Source organism: Oncorhynchus nerka, linkage group LG22 (assembly GCF_034236695.1).
Source record: "Oncorhynchus nerka isolate Pitt River linkage group LG22, Oner_Uvic_2.0, whole genome shotgun sequence".
NCBI lineage: Eukaryota > Metazoa > Chordata > Actinopteri > Salmoniformes > Salmonidae > Oncorhynchus > Oncorhynchus nerka.
Genome location: NC_088417.1, coordinates 73,228,764 through 73,246,580, shown reverse-complemented (window position 1 = coordinate 73,246,580; position 17,817 = coordinate 73,228,764). Strand labels below are relative to the sequence as shown.

The window sequence follows — 17,817 nt, the reverse complement described above, 5'->3', positions numbered from 1 at the left end:
CCGACGGTCCCACATTTAAAACAGGGATCTATCGCCCTACGCTTCTGTATTCTTTCGCTACTTTTCCTTCCCTGTTTCTTCGTCTTACTTGGGCCGTTAAAACCACTGTTAGTGACTTTCACTGTAGCCGTATTAACTACTTGCACAGCTGCGAAGTGAGCGGAATTAGATTCTACTCTCAAGGCTGGCTGTACTATTTCATCCCAATGAGAATATTGGTGCACTACCCCCGCAATAGCCGTTTTGATAACAGGTTTCAAACCTGCCATCTAAGCAGAGATACAAATAATTATATAAAAAGGTACTCATATACCCAGCCCTTTCGATGCTGAGTACATCTTCAAATTTTTTGTTCCATCGGTTTTGCTTTTCTGTTGATAGAACGCTGAAATCAAAATGCTAGTGTATTGAGATTGATTTCTTTTGTCATTGTGCCAACTCACAATAGCATCTCTGAATTCTTTATTAGATTGGAATTTTCTGTCAGCAGAGATGCGGACCAATTTTATCCAGTTTGCTAAATTATTCCCATATTCGAACATAATTGGTACAATGCTTGTGCGCTTTTTTAGCGCCTCTATGGCTTTACTATAGTTTTCCTCTTCTATTCCCCCTTTTACAAGAGTTTCAGAAAACACGGGTTCCATCTCAATAGTGGCTACTTCTACGCCTCTCTCGACGGTGTTTAGAATTCCTAATTCACTACTCTAACAATTTTCCAAGGTAGTGATACCCACTTTCCCTGAGAGTAGGTATGGTATTTATACCTATTAATTGGTCACGACAACTGATACCCTGTATTAAAACCAATACTGAAGCGTCTGCCAACTTACTACTGGACAATACGGTATAAATATCATCGTTAACGACACACAACCAAAATGATTCAGTTGTCTTCCTATTTCCACATAATCTGTCACGGTTCCCCGCCCCAATAGGGCATAAACCAACCTCTCTCCTTATTGATACACTCAAATCATGTTCAAACAACATTTGAATATCTTTTTGCTTCTCTAACCATGGATGAGGCTCTCCTCCAGAACTTGTAGGCAACCTTTTATCACCATCCACATTCCCACTCACAATGTTTTATCTTTAAACACAGATATTCTCAGATATCTCCTATTCTCCACCGTATGCATTTCCTTCCTTTGTCCTTCTACATGGACTACTTCTCTACAATCTTTTGTATTAGTACACAAGCATGACAATTTATCCATACACACACTCCACTGCCTCCTGGCCACACTTACAGATATCGCAGGGGAACACCCCCACTATAGACCTATCCTACACAGAACCTACCCTACACCGTAAGTTAGCTATTGATCTAGGGACCTATCCTAACGGAACCTACCTTAAACTATATATTTATATCCTTCTATTAGGCGGAGTCTCCTCTTTGCACATCTAGACAGCCAATACATCTTTGTTGCTAGGCAGGAACTTAGGTGGTGTGTGTGTAATAAAAACTCACTTCATCTGACCTGGGCCCAAATTCCTCACTAATCCACAGCTATCCAACCAGGTGATTGCCTTTTCCCTCACTCATTAACTTTCCAGACCCCTAGTTTTAATCCACCCTCCATTGACCCCACCATATACATGTAATCATTAACTTCTAGTATAGCAAGTATTTCAAGCTAGAATCCAACAATACATATGCAGCATTTATTAAGAACCTGTGAGTATGACCTTTCAAGAAGCACTTAGTTACAGCTTTCATTTTAAAACCCTAACTAAACCATTAAATGCACATTGTCAATCCTGATGATCCATTTTCTGAGTGAGAAGTCTGCAACGTGATGTTATCGCAGAAATCACCACAATATACACATAAGCAGATAACAGGGCCAAAATTCTAACATACAATTCATATAGCTACCCTCTAACATTATCCCTCCTCCCTATATATGATGCACAGCATAACTGTAGCTAGACTTGTCTAGACTAGTCCATATCATAAAGATTTCCACCACTACTCCCTCATCTTTGCTGTAGGAGTGAGGGATGGTATACAGATCAGTCTTCATGCTTATCGTTAACAATATTTAACTAAGTCAAGATGACCACTCATTGCAACAATTCAATGTATTAGATGATTAACTGGTCTTTGCAGTCAAAAAGCCCTCAAGCTATAACCTAATCAATTAGGAATGAGACCGAACTGTAAGCCTATAAGTATATGGTATACTGTAAACTGTACACACAACCTACGAGACAGAAAATAGTATTCAGTTAACTTGCTAATAAAAGGAACTTGACAGCTTAAAAACACAACATACTGATCAGATGGAATGTTATACATAACTAACAATGCACCCACCCATGCCCACATTGATTCATTCACACCTATTTGGTCAAAATGTGTCCATTCAGTAACTATTTTCTCAACTCCGAGACAATTCTGACCTCAAACCCTATTTGGATTATGTCAAGTAGAAATAAACATACATTTGTTTAAATAGCCTGCCTTTCTGGAATAAATCTCCACCCTGCTTTAACAATGGAGGAATTAATTGAGCTATTATTTTTAGTGTGTTGCTTGTTTTATCCTATTAATCAATTAGTGTACTTATCACTTAGAATAAATGTAATACCTACATTCAGTAAGCTAATATATTTCATACTTATTTGATGATAATATGTTACAGTACTCTTGACCCTGGCAGCAGAGGTCAGTAGAGTGTAGTATGGCTGTAGCAAGGTGGTTGGAAACAAAGGCAGCTCTGTTTGGTGCAGCAGGTTCTGACCATAGAGATATAAATTAATCTTCTTATTCTCATTCTACAGTTCTGACTCTATATGACCTCAGCTGTTGAGGTGGAGCAGCCAAAGGCCAATATGCGGTTTCTACAGACACTTGTTGGTTGTTTTGCTTCCTATAGGAGTTGGGCCTCGGTCCTCAGCCGTCCACTATAAGCTTCCGGACACTATCCCCCTGGGTTTTGTCTGTCTGCTTGTCAGACAAAGGTCTGAACTGGAGTGATGGAGCGGGTGGGAGAGCCCGCCCTCTCAGAGGATGAGGAGGCAGAGCGATTGGTCACCTCTCGCTGCAGCTCCTCCACCCTCTTCTGAAGCTCCGCCCGCTTTGCCAGCAGCTCCTTGTAGCGCTGGTGAACAGGCTCCTGGGAATAAGGTAGACAAACGGTAATGGTCAACACTAGAACATAACTATGTATAACAAGCATACAAACAGCCATTTATATGAATGGAAATGTACATTTACCAGTGGAGGCTGCTGAGGGGAGGAAGGATCATAATAATGGCTGGAATGGAACAAATGGCATCAAACACAAGGAAACCAAGTGTTTGATGTATTTGATACCATTCCGCTCGAGCCATTACCACGAGCCCGTCCTCCCCAATTAAGGTGCCACCAACCTCCTGTGACATTTATTCATACTAATTATACCAGAAAGCATAAAAATTACTACCATTAACTTCATTACTCCTGCTATGAAAGTGAGGTAGTTTTCCCAGACCTGTGGCCTCATGCGAGGGTTCCAGCGGATGTAGTATCCCACCCAGAGCTCCAGGTGGCGCATGCTGACCACTGGGAACAGCACATGGTTGGAATAGTTGACATACAGAGGGTTGGTGAACTCCTCTGGCTGGCTGTTGATGTAGGCCCACAGGGAAACTGTCTTCTTGGGCAGCTCCTGCAGAACAATACAATGTATGACATGTGGGTGTTAACATAAGCAAATCAAATATATCCCTTAGCATATTCCTATTAGCACTGTTAAACAACTGTGTATGAAATGTTGTTATCCATGACAGACCATATTTAATTTAGTTTCACATTTCTGCATTGCACTCCATGCATTTGTCGTCAATCTAACGCCATTGTTGGCACTCACCTCCTTCACCCTTTGCTGTTCACTATTACACATGAACGTCCCAAACAGGCAGCTGTACAGGTGGTCCAGGATGGTGATCAGGAAGTATTCGTTGAACTCAAAGGCTGCAGGAAACTTAAGACGACAACAACAGTTAATTTACAATCCAAGGGGACGTTTGTTAAACATGACCCGTGTACTTTTTACTAGGGCCCAGAGCTTTTCCTGGTCAGGTCATATGGTTAGGAAAAACTCAGGGCCCAAACCCATCAGCACCAAACAGTGATGTCACTCACCTGGCGGGTCATCTGCCACACGCAGTCTATGAACTGCAGGAAGACAGGCGAGCGGTCTGCGTCTGTGTGGTTCTTATCCCCATGACCGATCCTCTGGAAGGAGAAGGACAGGGAGTCATGTGACCATAATGGCTGAACAAAACACAAGAAACAGGAAAGGGTGAAGTTGTGCCATGGGACATGTTTGACCCGAGTCAGGAAATTATGTAGCCATCCAGAGTTTTAAACCATTTCAACTTCTCTTACCACATTAGAATGTCCAAAGCATTTCCAAAATGTGTCCCAAGTATTGAGGCTTGGTATAAGGAACACAACACTGTTAGAGGGAGCAAAGGCTTATTTACCAGCTGGAAGCGGTGGCCGAAGCTCAGCCACTCTTTCTCCAGCAGCACCTGGAAGCCGCGGATGGTGCGGTAGTGTCCGTCCAGCATCACCATGGCCAGGGAGGTGAGCTGGGCAGTACGGTCCCACCCATCACTGCAGTGAACCACCACTGACGTCTTCCCTGACTCCACCTTGTCTGCAATACGCAGCGCCCCAGCCAGGATCAGCTACGCAGGGCACAGACAGACAGGTTAACATGGGCTGGAACAGCATCCAAGACACACCTTCTCCCTATTTTCTGCTTCCACTCTCTTTAACTCTATGTACAAAACAAATAATCTCAACCTTGATTTATTTTCTCTCCCCTCACCTTGATGTGTTCCAGCCAATGAGTGGACTCGAGGTTGGAGAACCAATGGGACTCCTCGATGTTGGGATAGACTACCTCCTTCAGCTTGCGCAGTGACTCCCTCATCACGTGGATGTTGTGGATGTCCAAGAACACCAATTCTGCATTCTGATAGGCATCCTCACTCTCATAGCCACCCCCTTTCATCTGAGGACAACACAGAGAATGTAGTCATCTCTTGTAATTTAATAATGTTACAGATTTTTTAAATTTATGCTTCAGAGTGGCGATGCTGTTAAGCAGCTGGTGAAGATACTGCGAGACACGGGCAGACCAGTCCTTCATTTTGTTTTGCCTTTGTCTGACACTTCAGCTACTGCCTATAGTGTGTAGCACAAGGCATGGAGATGGGTTGCATGGAAGCTCCTTTGTATAATGTGGAACTCGAGTCTGATCTTATTTATGGATCCGCTGTCGGTGTGAGGTCTAGACTACCGGTGAAGGGGGTCTCATTCATTTTGGGAAACGATTTGGCTGGAGAAGGTTGTGCTAAATCCTGTAATTTGTAAGGAACCCAGAGTAGAGGAACCTGATGGGTTATCAGAAAAGTAGCGTGTTCCCAGCGTGTGCCGTTACACGTGCTATGTCTAAGAAAGTCACTGCGAGCAAGTCTAGTGTTGAGGAAGATGCCTGCAATCCCACCATGGTCGATCTGTAAAGATGTCTCCCTCGTATTTTTGCTGAGATACGTCCAGAGGAGGAGTTTGATAAAGTTTGTGTGAGTTACTTTGACAGAGATGGGATTCTAATGAGGAAATGGCATTCTCGCTCTACTTCTGGGCAGGACGATTGACCCAGTGCATCTCAAATTGTCATTCCAGTTACACTTCGATAAGAGATACTGAGGTTGGCTAATGATGGTAGTATGGCAGGTCATCTTGGAGTCAACAAGAAGTATGACTGTATCTTGCGTAACTTCTTCTGGCCTGGTCTGAAACAGGATGCCATGTCTTACAGTAAATCCTGTTATGTTTTCCAGCAGATGAGTATACCGAACCAAGCTGTGGTGGTTGCACCTTTGCAGCCTATTCCTGCTTTTGACAAACCTTTCAGCGAGGTTCTGGTGGATTGTGTTGGTCCTTTGCCCAAAGCAAAGAGTAGTAACCAGTTTCTCTTAACCATCACGTGTGCTGCCACTCGTTTCCCTGATGCCCTTCCACTGAGAAAAATCACCAGAGGAAAGTTACTATGGATATTACAGGAGTTTCCAATTGAAAATCAGACATGTCGGTGGTAAGGACAACTTGGTTGCTGGATTTTTTCCCCTCATTTAGTCTGTCATAGTTGAAGTGTACCTATGATGCAAATTACAGGCCTCTCTCATCTTCTTAAGTGGGAGAACTTGCACAATTGGTGGCTGACTAAATACTTTTTTGCCCCACTGTATACCCTGAACGATAGTGAATAGTTTTCATACTTACAGAAGATCTGTGAGAGGAGATTAACATCAATTCCACAGCAAATAACGCTATCGGTTGAGCATTGAACTGTATTGGCATTGAGTATGTGAAACGCACTTTGCACTCAAATATTATTATTACCAATAACATACCTTGTTGGCAGCAGCATTGACGCTAGGCCTGGCATCGAAGATGAAGAGCTTGTGGGACTGAGCGTTGGCATCCATGATGGTCTGGAGGTACTTCTCATCATCTTTGCTGCGCTTGCCGTTGACCCCGACCATGGGCTGACTACAGCGGATCACTGTGGCCTGGCTCTCTGGGTGAATCCATGACAGCACCTGCACGCACACAGCAGAGGCATTGGCATGGACAGGACCACAACACTGGACCACAAGTACTACATCAAGGTACTACTACGGAGGTACCGCAGACAGTGTAAAGTGTAAATATTAACTCACAGGTATCCTGCCCTTGGCTCTGAAGGCAGCCACTCTCTTCAACTCCTCGTCTGGGATGTTAACAGGCACCACCAGGGTTGATGGGTAAGTGTCACACAGCTCGTAGTGATCATTCACTTTAGTTATCCTCCAGCTCTCGTTGGGTAAGCCCTACACACACCCCACCACAAGTGTATAAATAGCTTATAACCAGAGCCCAGATTCTCAGAATCTTTCAAATACCTGTCTTTTGTATTCCGCTTGAGCATCATACACTTTCCAGCCATTTTCAGGATAGACCTGCCCATACTCAAAGGCAAAGATTGTCTGTGGATGATAGACAGAAAAATAGTCAAGTCAGTTGGGTCTGTACATACAGCACACAGGTAACAGACCAGGGGTAGCAGAAACCTAGCGACTCACTCACCAGACCATTAGAAACAGGAAAGGCAAATTTCATCAGGATTTCGAAAATGGACTTCCTGAGTGAATCCTCCATCTGCTTGTGTGCAAACCGCAGATTACGGATATCCTGAGGAGACCGGTCAATGTAACCACTGTCATTTACACTCAGAGAAAAAAGTACACTAGTGCAGTGATTGGAGTCACATTTAAACAGATTTATCTGAATCAATCATGGTAATTTCATCAGGGCACAAGAGTATAAGAAAAATGCTTGTTCTCTTTGAGAGCGTCATAGATGATATATTAGGACAAACATCAGGTAAGGGATGTTCCAGGCATTTTTGTGGTGGTCACTGCTCACCTTGCAGACAAGCCCGTAGGAGACCTCACCACGGCTAGATGCCCCTCCTATCTTCTCCACCCGGCTCACTACCCCCAGGGGCAAGTCCAGCACAAACGCTGGTTCCTAGGAGACATAAAGGAAATAATAAAAACAATGATTTGACATCCTGAAGGGTGGAATGGAGACAGATGGAAAGCTATTATGACTGTTATATCAGTATAACAAAAGCCTACATACCCTGTCCATGCATTTGAAAAACAACCTGTAGTTGGTGACAGTCAATGTCCCCCTCAGTGCACCGATGTAAGGACAGATGTAGGTGACATCTTTGGCTGTTAGAAGGTTTAAGCAGGTCATTACATTAAACTCAAAATAACCGATAGACGGCCACAAAAGGGGGGTGACATACCCAGGTCTTGCACGCTTTCCTTTGGTAGTAACTGTGGTTCTTCTTTTGAATCCCTGAGCACCTGTATATAAAACAAGATTCCATTGATAGGTAAAACATACAGAGTAGAAGTAGATTATATTAATTAAAATGGCAACACAAATCTTTAAGGGAAGTGGGATTGAAGAATATACCTTGGCAACCGCTTTAGGTCTACCCTGAAATCAATAGAAGAAAAGCAAGAGGGACAAAGGCAGACATGTTTTAGATGTTACTGCTACATTAGTAGACCTAAATCTACGTAAAGTGTAGGTGAAGAGCCATGTACCAACCCGTAGCTCTGGGGAAAAGTCTGTTGAGATGGACACATTGTCAGAAGACATTGCAAAGGTGGGCTTGGCAGCATGAGCGGACCGGTCAGAACGAGAGGTGGAGGTACTGTGATGAGAATAGCAGAATACATGTTCTATATCTTAGGATACTGAGCAAAAATATCATACCTAGCCCAGGAGACTGGATAATATATCACTGTCTGTTAGACCCTGTTTTTCAGTCCCCTGGGCTACTTATGTTTCCCCCAGACTAGATGGCTGTGGAATCTGCCATCGTGTCTAGCTAACTACACTGAACAAAAATATAAACGCAACATATAAAATGGTGGTCCCATGTTTCATGAGCTGACATAAAAGATCCCAGAAATGTTCCATATGCACAACTTATTTAGCACAAATTTGTTTACATCCCTGTTAGTGAGCATTTCTCCTTTGCCAAGATAATCCATTCACCTGAAAAGGTGTGGCAAAGCAAGAAGCTGATTAAACAGCATGATCATTACATAGGTGCACGGTATGCTGCGAACAATAAAAAGCCACTCAAATGTGTAGTTAACACAACTCAACACCACAGATATCTCAATTGGCATGCTGACTGCAGGAATGTCCACCAGAGCTGTTGTGAGAATTGAATGTTCATTGCTCTACCATAAGCCACCTCGAATGTAATTTTAGAGAATTTGGCAGTATGTCCAACTGGCCTCAACCGCAGATCACGCGTAACCACACCAGCACAGGACCACCACATGCAGTTCGGCATCGTAACCGACTTCAGTTGGCAAATGCTCACCTTCAATGGCCACTGGCACGCTGGAGGAGAGGTGCGCTCTTCATGGATGAATCCCGGTTTCAACTGTACCGAGCAGTTTGCTGATGTCAACATTGTGAACAGAGTGCCCCATGGTGGCGGTGGGGTTTTGGTATGGGCAGGCATAAGCTACGGACAACAAACACAATTGCATTTTATCGATGGCAATTTGAATGCAGAGATACCGTGACGAGATCCTGAGGCCTGTTGTCGTGCCATTAATCCGCCACCTTCACCTCATGTTTCAGCATGATAACGCACTGCCCCATGTCGCAAGCATCTGAATACAATTCCTGGAAGCTGAAAATGTCCCAGTTCTTCCATGGCCTGCATACTCACCAGACATTTCACCCATTGAGCTTGTTTGGGATGCTCTGGATCAACACCCATGACAGCGTGTTCCAGTTACAGCAACTTTGCACAGCCATTGAAGAGTGGGACAACATTCCACAGGCCATAATCAACAGCCTGATCAATTCTGCGAAGGAGATGTGACGCTGCATGAGGCACATGGTCACACCAGATACTGACTGGTTTTCTGATCCACGCCCCTACCTTTTAAGGTATCTGTGAACAACAGATGCATATCTGTATTCCCAGGCATGTGAAATCCATAGATTAGGGCCTAATGAATTTATTTCAATTGACTGATTTCTTTATATGAACTATAAAATCTTTGAAATTGTTGCATTTTATATTTTTGTTCAGAATAGTTAGTACTACTAGTAGAAAAGTCTACTTTCCAGTGGTGGAAAAAGTACAGAATTGTTATACTTGAGAAAAAGTAAAGATACCTTTTTTTAATAGAAAATTACTCAAGTAAAAGTGAGTCACCCAGTAAAATATTACTTGAGTAAGTCAAAGTATTTGGTTTTAAACATACTTAAATTATCAAAAGTAAATAATTGCTCAAATATACTTAAGTATTGTAAGTAAAAAGTAAATCACTTCAAATTCCCTATATTAGAAAAAAGATGGTACCATTTTATTTTTTTACAGATCGCCAGGAGCACACTCCAACAATTTACAAACTTAGCATTTGTGTATAGTGAGTCCGCCAGATCAGATGCAATAGGGATGACCAGGGATGTTCTTGATAATGCGTGATTTCTGTCCTGCTAGCCATTCAAAATGTAACAAGTACTTTTGGGTGTCAGAGAAAATGTATGGAATAAAAAGTATATTGTTTTCTTTAGGAATGTAGTAAAGTAAAAGTTGTCAAATATAAATAGTAAAGTACAGATACCCCCAAAAACAACTTAAGTAAAACTACTTTAAAGTACTACTTAAGTAGGGGAGAGCAAGGTAAAGTGTCACTGTTCATACAGTGGGCGGCAGGGTAGCCTAGTGGTTAGAGCGTTGGACTAGTAACCGAAAGGTTTCATGTTCAAATTCCCGAGCTGACAAGGTACAAATCTGTCATTCTGCCCCTGAACAGGCAGTTAACCCACTGTTCCTAGGCCGTCATTGAAAATAAGAATTTGTTCTTAACCGACTTGCTAGTTAAATAAAGGTAAAAATTATAAATACCTCCAACACTAGGTGCTCACTAGAGGCGCTCAAATCAAATAGCTACTTTGTGTGACCATGTTCTATGGTGAACTTCCTGTTCATGAGTCTCATCTGTCCATTGATGGACTGAACTATGGCATAAATATGCTGTCATTCCCACCACATTGCTCTCATCGGCTTCAACCCTTAGACAATTCTGTCTATGGGCTGCTAAAGAGGCACATCAACACCACGTGTGATGCCTGGATGAGGAATAATCCCGGGAAGACATTGCCACAATCCCAGGAATGTCATAAATTGACAATCTCCTATCCTCTGGCTGCAACCCCCTTGAACATTCAGACTGGCTTTAGGGTGGCTGGAGTACAACCTTACAACAGGGATGTATTTCTGGAAACTGAGTTTGTTACAGATCGCCCCATTCAGAACCCTACCAGCCCTGCAATGTTCCTGCCAGGCCCCAGCACCATTCCAGTTCTTAAGATAGCACCAGCTCACCCTTGCCCAGCAATGCCATTGCTGACAGCGGACTACCAACTCCAGAGGACATCTGGCCATATCCAAAAGCTGGCCCCTGAAAACCAGCTTGCAAAGGAAGAAAACAGCACAAAACAGCAATTCTAACTGACACACCAGTGAAGCAGGCACTAGAAATGGAAAAGAATAAGTCACAATCTAGCAAAAGTCTGTTTCTGAAGGGAAGCAAGGAGGGGGAGGAGTCAATCTGGATCTGCAAAAAACAAGGCATCTCAAAAAAGAAATTGTAGAAGATTCACCATCAGATGAAGAGGAGTGCTTCTGCCTCGTCTGTGTGGAGCCATTTTCAAACAGCCTTCTAAATGAGACTTGGGTGAAGTGTGTGAGATGCAACAAATGGCCCATGATGCTTGTACCTCAGGCCAGGCCATTTGTGTGTCAGAACTGACTCTGAAGAGGAGTCTGATTTATCTGATATGGATGTATGTCCCATAGACTGTTACAAAACTGTGTATTAGTGGCACCACTTCTGTTAAGACTTTGGACATTTAAGCAAGTTATCTGCAGAATTCCATTCCAACAATTATCGTGGATCTATGTGCATGCCAGAGAACTTTCTATTTGTAAAGTGGTCGTGCCACTTAATCTGTGTTCTGCCAGCATTGTTTTGATTCTCAAGGCATGATTGTTTTTATTTTGAATTCTTTAATGAAGTTGAATTTGGTTTTGAAATTGAAATTAAAATCAATATTCACAAATAATGAGTTGTGTTCTTATTTGTTGATAATCCAATATGACGATTTACCTTACCCGCTGATGGGGCAAATTGTCACAAGTGCACACTATTTAACAATCTACAACTCCATACTGAAATAAGATAGGAAGCTGTAATGAATACAAAATATGTACCCAAGACTTCCTCCTTTCATTTGGTATGACATTTATATCATTGTGATGTATTGTGTGTTAGAAAGTGTTAGAAAGTGTGACAACATACTTCGCCCTCCCCTACTTTACATACCTCGCCCTCCCCTACTTTACATACCTCGCTCTCCCCTACTTCACATACCTCGCTCTCCCCTACTTCACATACCTCGCTCTCCCCTACTTCACATACCTCGCTCTCCCCTACTTCACATACCTCGCTCTCCCCTACTTCACATACCTCGCTCTCCCCTACTTCACATACCTCACTCTCCCCTACTTCACATACCTCGCTCTCCCCTACTTCACATACCTCGCTCTCCCCTACTTCACATACCTCGCTCTCCCCCATCACTGCTGCTTTTTTTGGGCAAACTGTTAAATTACCTTTTTGAGCTGTCTCCCATAGCGACTTTTGTAACCCTAATCCCAGTAAGGTTCAGCTAATACTTCAACATCTTTCATTGAATTACAGTCGTATAATGACATGCAGTATATTCACTATCGAGAATGTTTCGACGCATTTTAGATAGCGATAGGTAGCATAGTCAGATATACAAGCGCCTGTCAATCGACTACACAGGGAGCAAGTTGAGCGAGCCCCACCTGGACAGTGAATCGACACTCGGCTGCCTTGATGAGGAACGCTTCGAGCCTAGACTGTCGATGCTCCCGGTGTTCTCCATGGTAAATCTTGGTCAAATGTAAGTATATTAATTATCAGGTTGAGGCGAGAGGGCAGATATCTACATGCAACTGTTTTGATTCCGTCCTTGGTGAAAAGTAAATCCAAGGTACAGACAGGAAGCTGACATCTTTTCCCAGAGTTCCCTGACCCTGTCCATAATAACGGGAGTGGTTTGTTTTACTTCTCGTTTGTATGGAGCTATTTTTTAACAGTCCATCTATGGTTGGGGTTGCGCCCCCCGCAGCCATTACAGGTTATTACATGTAGCCCACCCCATCAACACTATCAAGAGCTAAATGCTCCATCATTAGAGATAAAAAAAAAAGAGAAATATGGGTAGAGAAGGTAAAGATGATGATTGAGAATGGACACGTACTCAACACATTGTGTGCAAAACATTTTATTTGTGCACAGATATTAGGAACTAATATAAATATCCAGTGCATCATGTTAACATGTAGATTCAAGAATTCACAGAATTATCTATATTTTTGGTATTTGGAAATTGAAAAAGGCAAACAAGACACATCAACATAAGAACTTAATATAGTTGGATGTTATAAAAACAAAAATGCATATCGACCCCATGCCATTTCTACATGTCACACATTCAAAAAGCAATGTCCAAATCAGACCAGATTTACACAAACTCTGAAAACAGTGTTTGGAGGGGATACAGGGGAGAAGAAACATGTTATGAAAAATGTGTGCTATAAACTAGTGAATTGATAACTTTAAAAAAAATATACAGTAGGCCTACATTATACATTCCAATCACCAACATTGTTATATATACACACAATACCACAAAGTATATATATTAACAATCGAGCAGTGTCTCATGTTGAAGGCAACCCCACAAGGTAAGGCAAGCTTGTTATATTCTGTTTACAAACGGATTGAAAATATGGTCAGTTATGGCATCCCGGCAAAATAAATAGTGGGGGTGTGCTTACCGGTAAAACGTGAGCCTATCACAATGAATACAACATGCCCAAAAAACTATTGGCTACTACAGAAGTATTTATCATTACTGCATGTCAGCCACATCAAATTGTTGGGGTTTGGATGCCGAAATTATTTTGTGAGTGGACGTATATGCGTGGGTAGCCTACAAGGAGCGTATTTGTTAAGCGATTGTTTGACAATCAGATGAAAACATCATGACTGGTTGTGTTCATGCCACATTAAACCGCATAGGCGGCCGTGCCATAAGGCTAGGGGAAGCTTTCTCTGGAGTAAATTGAATTAAATTGCCGAAATTATATGGCCTAATTAGCTTACTCCTGTCAATACATAAATAAAATAATTGAAAATAGGCTATTACACCAGAAAGCATGATTTGGCCACAGAGGATTATTAGTTAAAAAACAAATAACCTGTGAATTGTTTTCAATCACATCGCCTACAGTCGGAAGGGTCCGACATTTGGACAGTGCAGGCTGCAAATACATGATTGAGTTACTACTGTCAGTGAAAAGCAGAGACCCAGCCAGGCATATCGCTATATTTAAAAATACAATCGCGGAAAAACTGTTTGGAAAGCAAATGGCTATTGCTGTAAAGAGATGAGGATGAAAATATCTGTCTTTTAATTATCAAAAAATTATTATGCTACTGTTCGCTCAATTAAGTTACCTTATTGGCACCAGTGGAGAACATCGGCCATATCCCCGGTGTGAGCATATTCACTGTATTTGTCAATGGGCCAGTGCCACTTTTAGTTTTTATTGATCTGTTGTCAGTGTTAGCAGAGGAGGCTACCCTGTACTTTATGTATGATAAAATAAAATAAATGCCTGCTCGCACCTGGGTGTCCCATACTGGTAGGTAAAAATGTTTATCTATGTTCACCCCCGTTTACAATGTACATGGTTCTACCTGATAACTCTCAATATCTGCCTTTAAAGATTCACACAAACTTCAAGTATCATTGTGAGAAACTCAAGGCAAAATAAAAAATATATTTTTGTAAAATGAGTTTTATAGCCATTGTAATATTCCTCTCTCCAAATCTATGTAATCAATCATTTTCTGTGTCCCCCTGCTGTCTTCATTGTGTTCCACACCAGCTGCAATGTGAGAGAATTATCATTTAGATTGTTGTGCACTACATCCTGTAAAATAGGTGTCTTTGCAGGGGGAGGTAATAAAATAATGATTGAGCCACAATCCATTTTGGGTATGACAGAATATAAAATCAAAATCACTTTGATGTAGGTGTTAGTTCTCCATGACTCTTGGTTGTCTTGCTGTGGCCTAGGGCTGGGCTGGAGGGCTACCATAGGTCTCATCGTCCATTTCCTGCCCTGTCTGTCTGTCCTGTCCTTCCTGTTCCATCTGTCCGTTCTGCTCAACCTGTAGCTGCTCAAACTCTGCATCTAGGTAGTCCAGAGAATCGTTGCCGGGCCACCGCTTAATGTTGAGCTTGTGAGAGACCCTACCCCACTGTTCTCTGTTGCTAGCCACGGTTTCATACAGCTCTGCCGACCTGGGGAACAGGTCCTGGAGGAGTCTGTAGGAGGAAGTAGAGGAGGGGGGGGGGGGGGGGGGATACAGTGAGACAAGCTAAGGAGAGTCCACTAATATGCATTACAACAAAAACAGTTCTCATTGTCTGAGAACAATTACACCCATCCTCTCCCAGATTTGGGGGTTAGGGATCAGTAAGAGGCTCACTTATAGATGGGCATGGCTATGTGCTCCATGAAGCTTGTCTGCAGCTCTGGGATGTAGGCCTTCTCCCTGTCCATCATCTCACTGGGACGGTTCCCCATAGCCTTCTCCTGCAGCCACAAGCACAGGGACACACTCTCACACAGAGGAAATCGTAAAAGCCCCTGTACCACATGGAGACAGAAAACAATATGAGGCATACCATGTTGGGCATTCAATAAACAATTTCCTACATACCAGATCTCCTTGAGAAAAGAATTCCTTGTAAATAAGTCCCTGAAACAAAAACAGACATGCGTTTCATGTGAACATACTGCATGGAGGCCTACACCATCTTCCTAAGACCAATAAAAGTGATCTAAATGTGAAAGAAGGTGAGAACACAGTTGGTTATTAAAGGCGTAAGATCTGAGTGGGTTCTTACTGCGATCTTCCAGGTGGTCTTCCAGTCCTTGGTCTGGTCAGAGAGGTCACAGGAGGTCATAATCAGGCACAGTAGCAGGTTATGGTGCTGAGGGTCTTTGGTGTTGTAGCCCACTGGAAGACACAACAGACAGTATGATTATAATAAGAAATAGAAGAGAAGTGAAGTGCTACCTTTCATAAGACTCTGAGACAGGATGTAGGGGGATAATTTACCGTCTGCCATTTTCTGCAGATCCTTCAGGATCCGTAGGTGATGAGCCAAGTCTGTGGCTAGGATGATGTCCCTCATCAGGTCAAGCATCCTCTGGTAGTCCTGGCAATCAAAAAAACAATGTGGAAACAGAGTCAAAATAGTACAACACCAACTAAAAAACCTTGAGAAAAGAGTACAGAACCTTACATTGCCTTTTGTTTTACCTTTCTAGATAACTTTTCATAGATGTTGCAGCCCTGGGTGTTGAGTATGGCAATCGTCTGAGCAAAGTGATGCCTCTGGAAATGAGAGCCAATTCAATGTCAGTGGTGAGGTTGCAATTATATTTCATATCCACTCGAGGGCAGAAACGACCCAGCGCACCATCGAGCCATGGTTTTGCCTGGGGAAAACCTAGTCAGTTGCACAACTGAATGCATTCAACGGAAATTTGTCGTCCACATATAAAACAAAACTGCTGAATCAGAGAGGTGCGGGTGGCTGCCTTAATTGACATCCATGTCATCGGCTCCTAAGGATGAGGGACATGCATAATACCATTCTGATACATGAAGTATTTGTGTTTACCTCCAGCACAGATCCCTCAGAACTATACAGGCCAGCCAATACAGATTTCTGGAAAAAAGAAGACAGAAGAGCTTGTTTGGGTAATACACTTTTCTGTGGCAGTTGGTATGATATACAGTGCATTCGGAAAGTATTCAGACTCCTTTACTTTTCCCATATTTTGTTACGTTACAGCCTTACTCTAAAATGGATTAACAAAAACAAGTATCCCTCAATCTACAAACAATACCCCATAATGACAAAGCAAAAACAGGTTTTTAGAAATGTTTGCAAATGTATTAAAAAGCACCTTTGGCAGGGATCACAGCCTCAACTCTTCTTGTGTATGACACTACAAGCTTGGCACACCGGTATTTAGGGAGTTTCTCCCATTTCTTCTCTGCAGATCCTCAAGCTCTGTCAGGTTGGATGGACGAGGTTTGCTGCACAGCCATTTTCAGGTCTCGCAAGAGATGTTTGATCGGGATCAAATTCGGGCTCTGGCTGGGCCACTCAAGGACATTCAGAGACGGGTCCCGAAGCCACTCCTGCATTGTCTTGGCTTTGTACTAAGGGTAGTTGTCCTGTTGGAAGGTGAACATATGCCTCAGTATGAGGTCCTGAGTGCTCTGGAGCAGGTTTTTATTAAGGATCTCTATACTTCACTGTTCATCTTTCCCTCGTTCCTAACTAGTCTCCTCTGCCTCTGCCTCTGCCTCTGAAAAACATCCCCACAGCATGATGCTGCCACCACCATGCTTCACTGTAGGGATGGTGCCAGGTTTCCTCCAGATGTGACGCTTGGCACTCAATCTTGGTTTCATCAGACCAGAGAATCTTGTTTCTCATGGTCTGAGAGTTGTTTAGGTGCCTTTTGGCAAACTCCAAGCGACCTGTCGCACCTTTTCCTGAGGAGTAGCTTCTGTTTGGCCGTTCTACCATAAAGGCCTGATTGGTGGAGTGCTGCAGCGATGGTTGTCCTTCTGGAAGGTTCTCCCATCTCCACAGAGGAACTCTGGAGCTCTGTCAGTGACCATCGGGTTCTTGGTCACCTCCCTGACCAAGGCCCTTCTCCCCCGATTGCTCAGTTTGGCCATGCGGCCAGCTCTAGGAAGAGTCTTGGTGGTTCCACACTTCTTCCATTTAAGAATGATGGAAGCCACTGTGTGCTTGGGGACCTTCAATGCTGCAGAATGTTGTGCCTTGACACAATCCTGTCTCGGATCTCTACGGACAATTCCTTTGACCGCATGGCTTGGTTTTTGCTCTGACATGCACTGTCAACTGTAGGGCCTTATATAGATTTCCAAATAATGTCCAATCAATTGAATTTACCACAGATGGACTCCAATCAAGTTGTAGAAACA

At 42.9% G+C, this 17,817-nt stretch overlaps 2 protein-coding genes across 3 annotated transcripts in view; both read right to left on the bottom strand.

The window, feature by feature from the left end:
* Window positions 1-1,657: 1,657 nt before the first annotated feature.
* On the bottom strand, window positions 1,658-12,760 carry mtmr2 (myotubularin related protein 2). 2 transcript variants are annotated; one of them, XM_029627939.2, is made up of 16 exons: window positions 12,507-12,760; window positions 8,180-8,285; window positions 8,042-8,065; window positions 7,869-7,929; window positions 7,697-7,791; window positions 7,478-7,582; window positions 7,139-7,243; window positions 6,955-7,038; window positions 6,733-6,882; window positions 6,424-6,612; window positions 4,833-5,018; window positions 4,483-4,689; window positions 4,139-4,231; window positions 3,864-3,977; window positions 3,486-3,662; window positions 1,658-3,128 (listed from the first exon to the last, which is right to left on the bottom strand). In XM_029627939.2, exons 1-16 carry the CDS (start codon window positions 12,584-12,586, stop codon window positions 2,964-2,966), a joined length of 1,941 nt encoding a protein of 646 aa, XP_029483799.1. In that variant the 5' UTR covers window positions 12,587-12,760; the 3' UTR covers window positions 1,658-2,963. The 2 variants fall into 2 exon arrangements, with proteins under 2 accessions (XP_029483799.1, XP_029483800.1); XM_029627940.2 differs by lacking the exon at window positions 12,507-12,760 and adding an exon at window positions 8,970-11,977.
* A 219-nt stretch (window positions 12,761-12,979) lies between these two features.
* Window positions 12,980-17,817, bottom strand: part of LOC115105661 (cGMP-dependent 3',5'-cyclic phosphodiesterase-like) — a 29,395-nt gene continuing 24,557 nt past the window's right edge. Inside the window, exons 23-29 of the mRNA XM_029627937.2 lie at window positions 16,472-16,519; window positions 16,108-16,182; window positions 15,904-16,003; window positions 15,689-15,801; window positions 15,502-15,540; window positions 15,268-15,374; window positions 12,980-15,103 (exon numbers count right to left, since the gene is read on the bottom strand). Of these exons, the coding sequence (XP_029483797.1) occupies window positions 14,848-15,103; window positions 15,268-15,374; window positions 15,502-15,540; window positions 15,689-15,801; window positions 15,904-16,003; window positions 16,108-16,182; window positions 16,472-16,519 (738 nt within the window). The 3' untranslated portion in view covers window positions 12,980-14,847. The remainder of the gene's footprint in view (window positions 15,104-15,267; window positions 15,375-15,501; window positions 15,541-15,688; window positions 15,802-15,903; window positions 16,004-16,107; window positions 16,183-16,471; window positions 16,520-17,817) is intronic.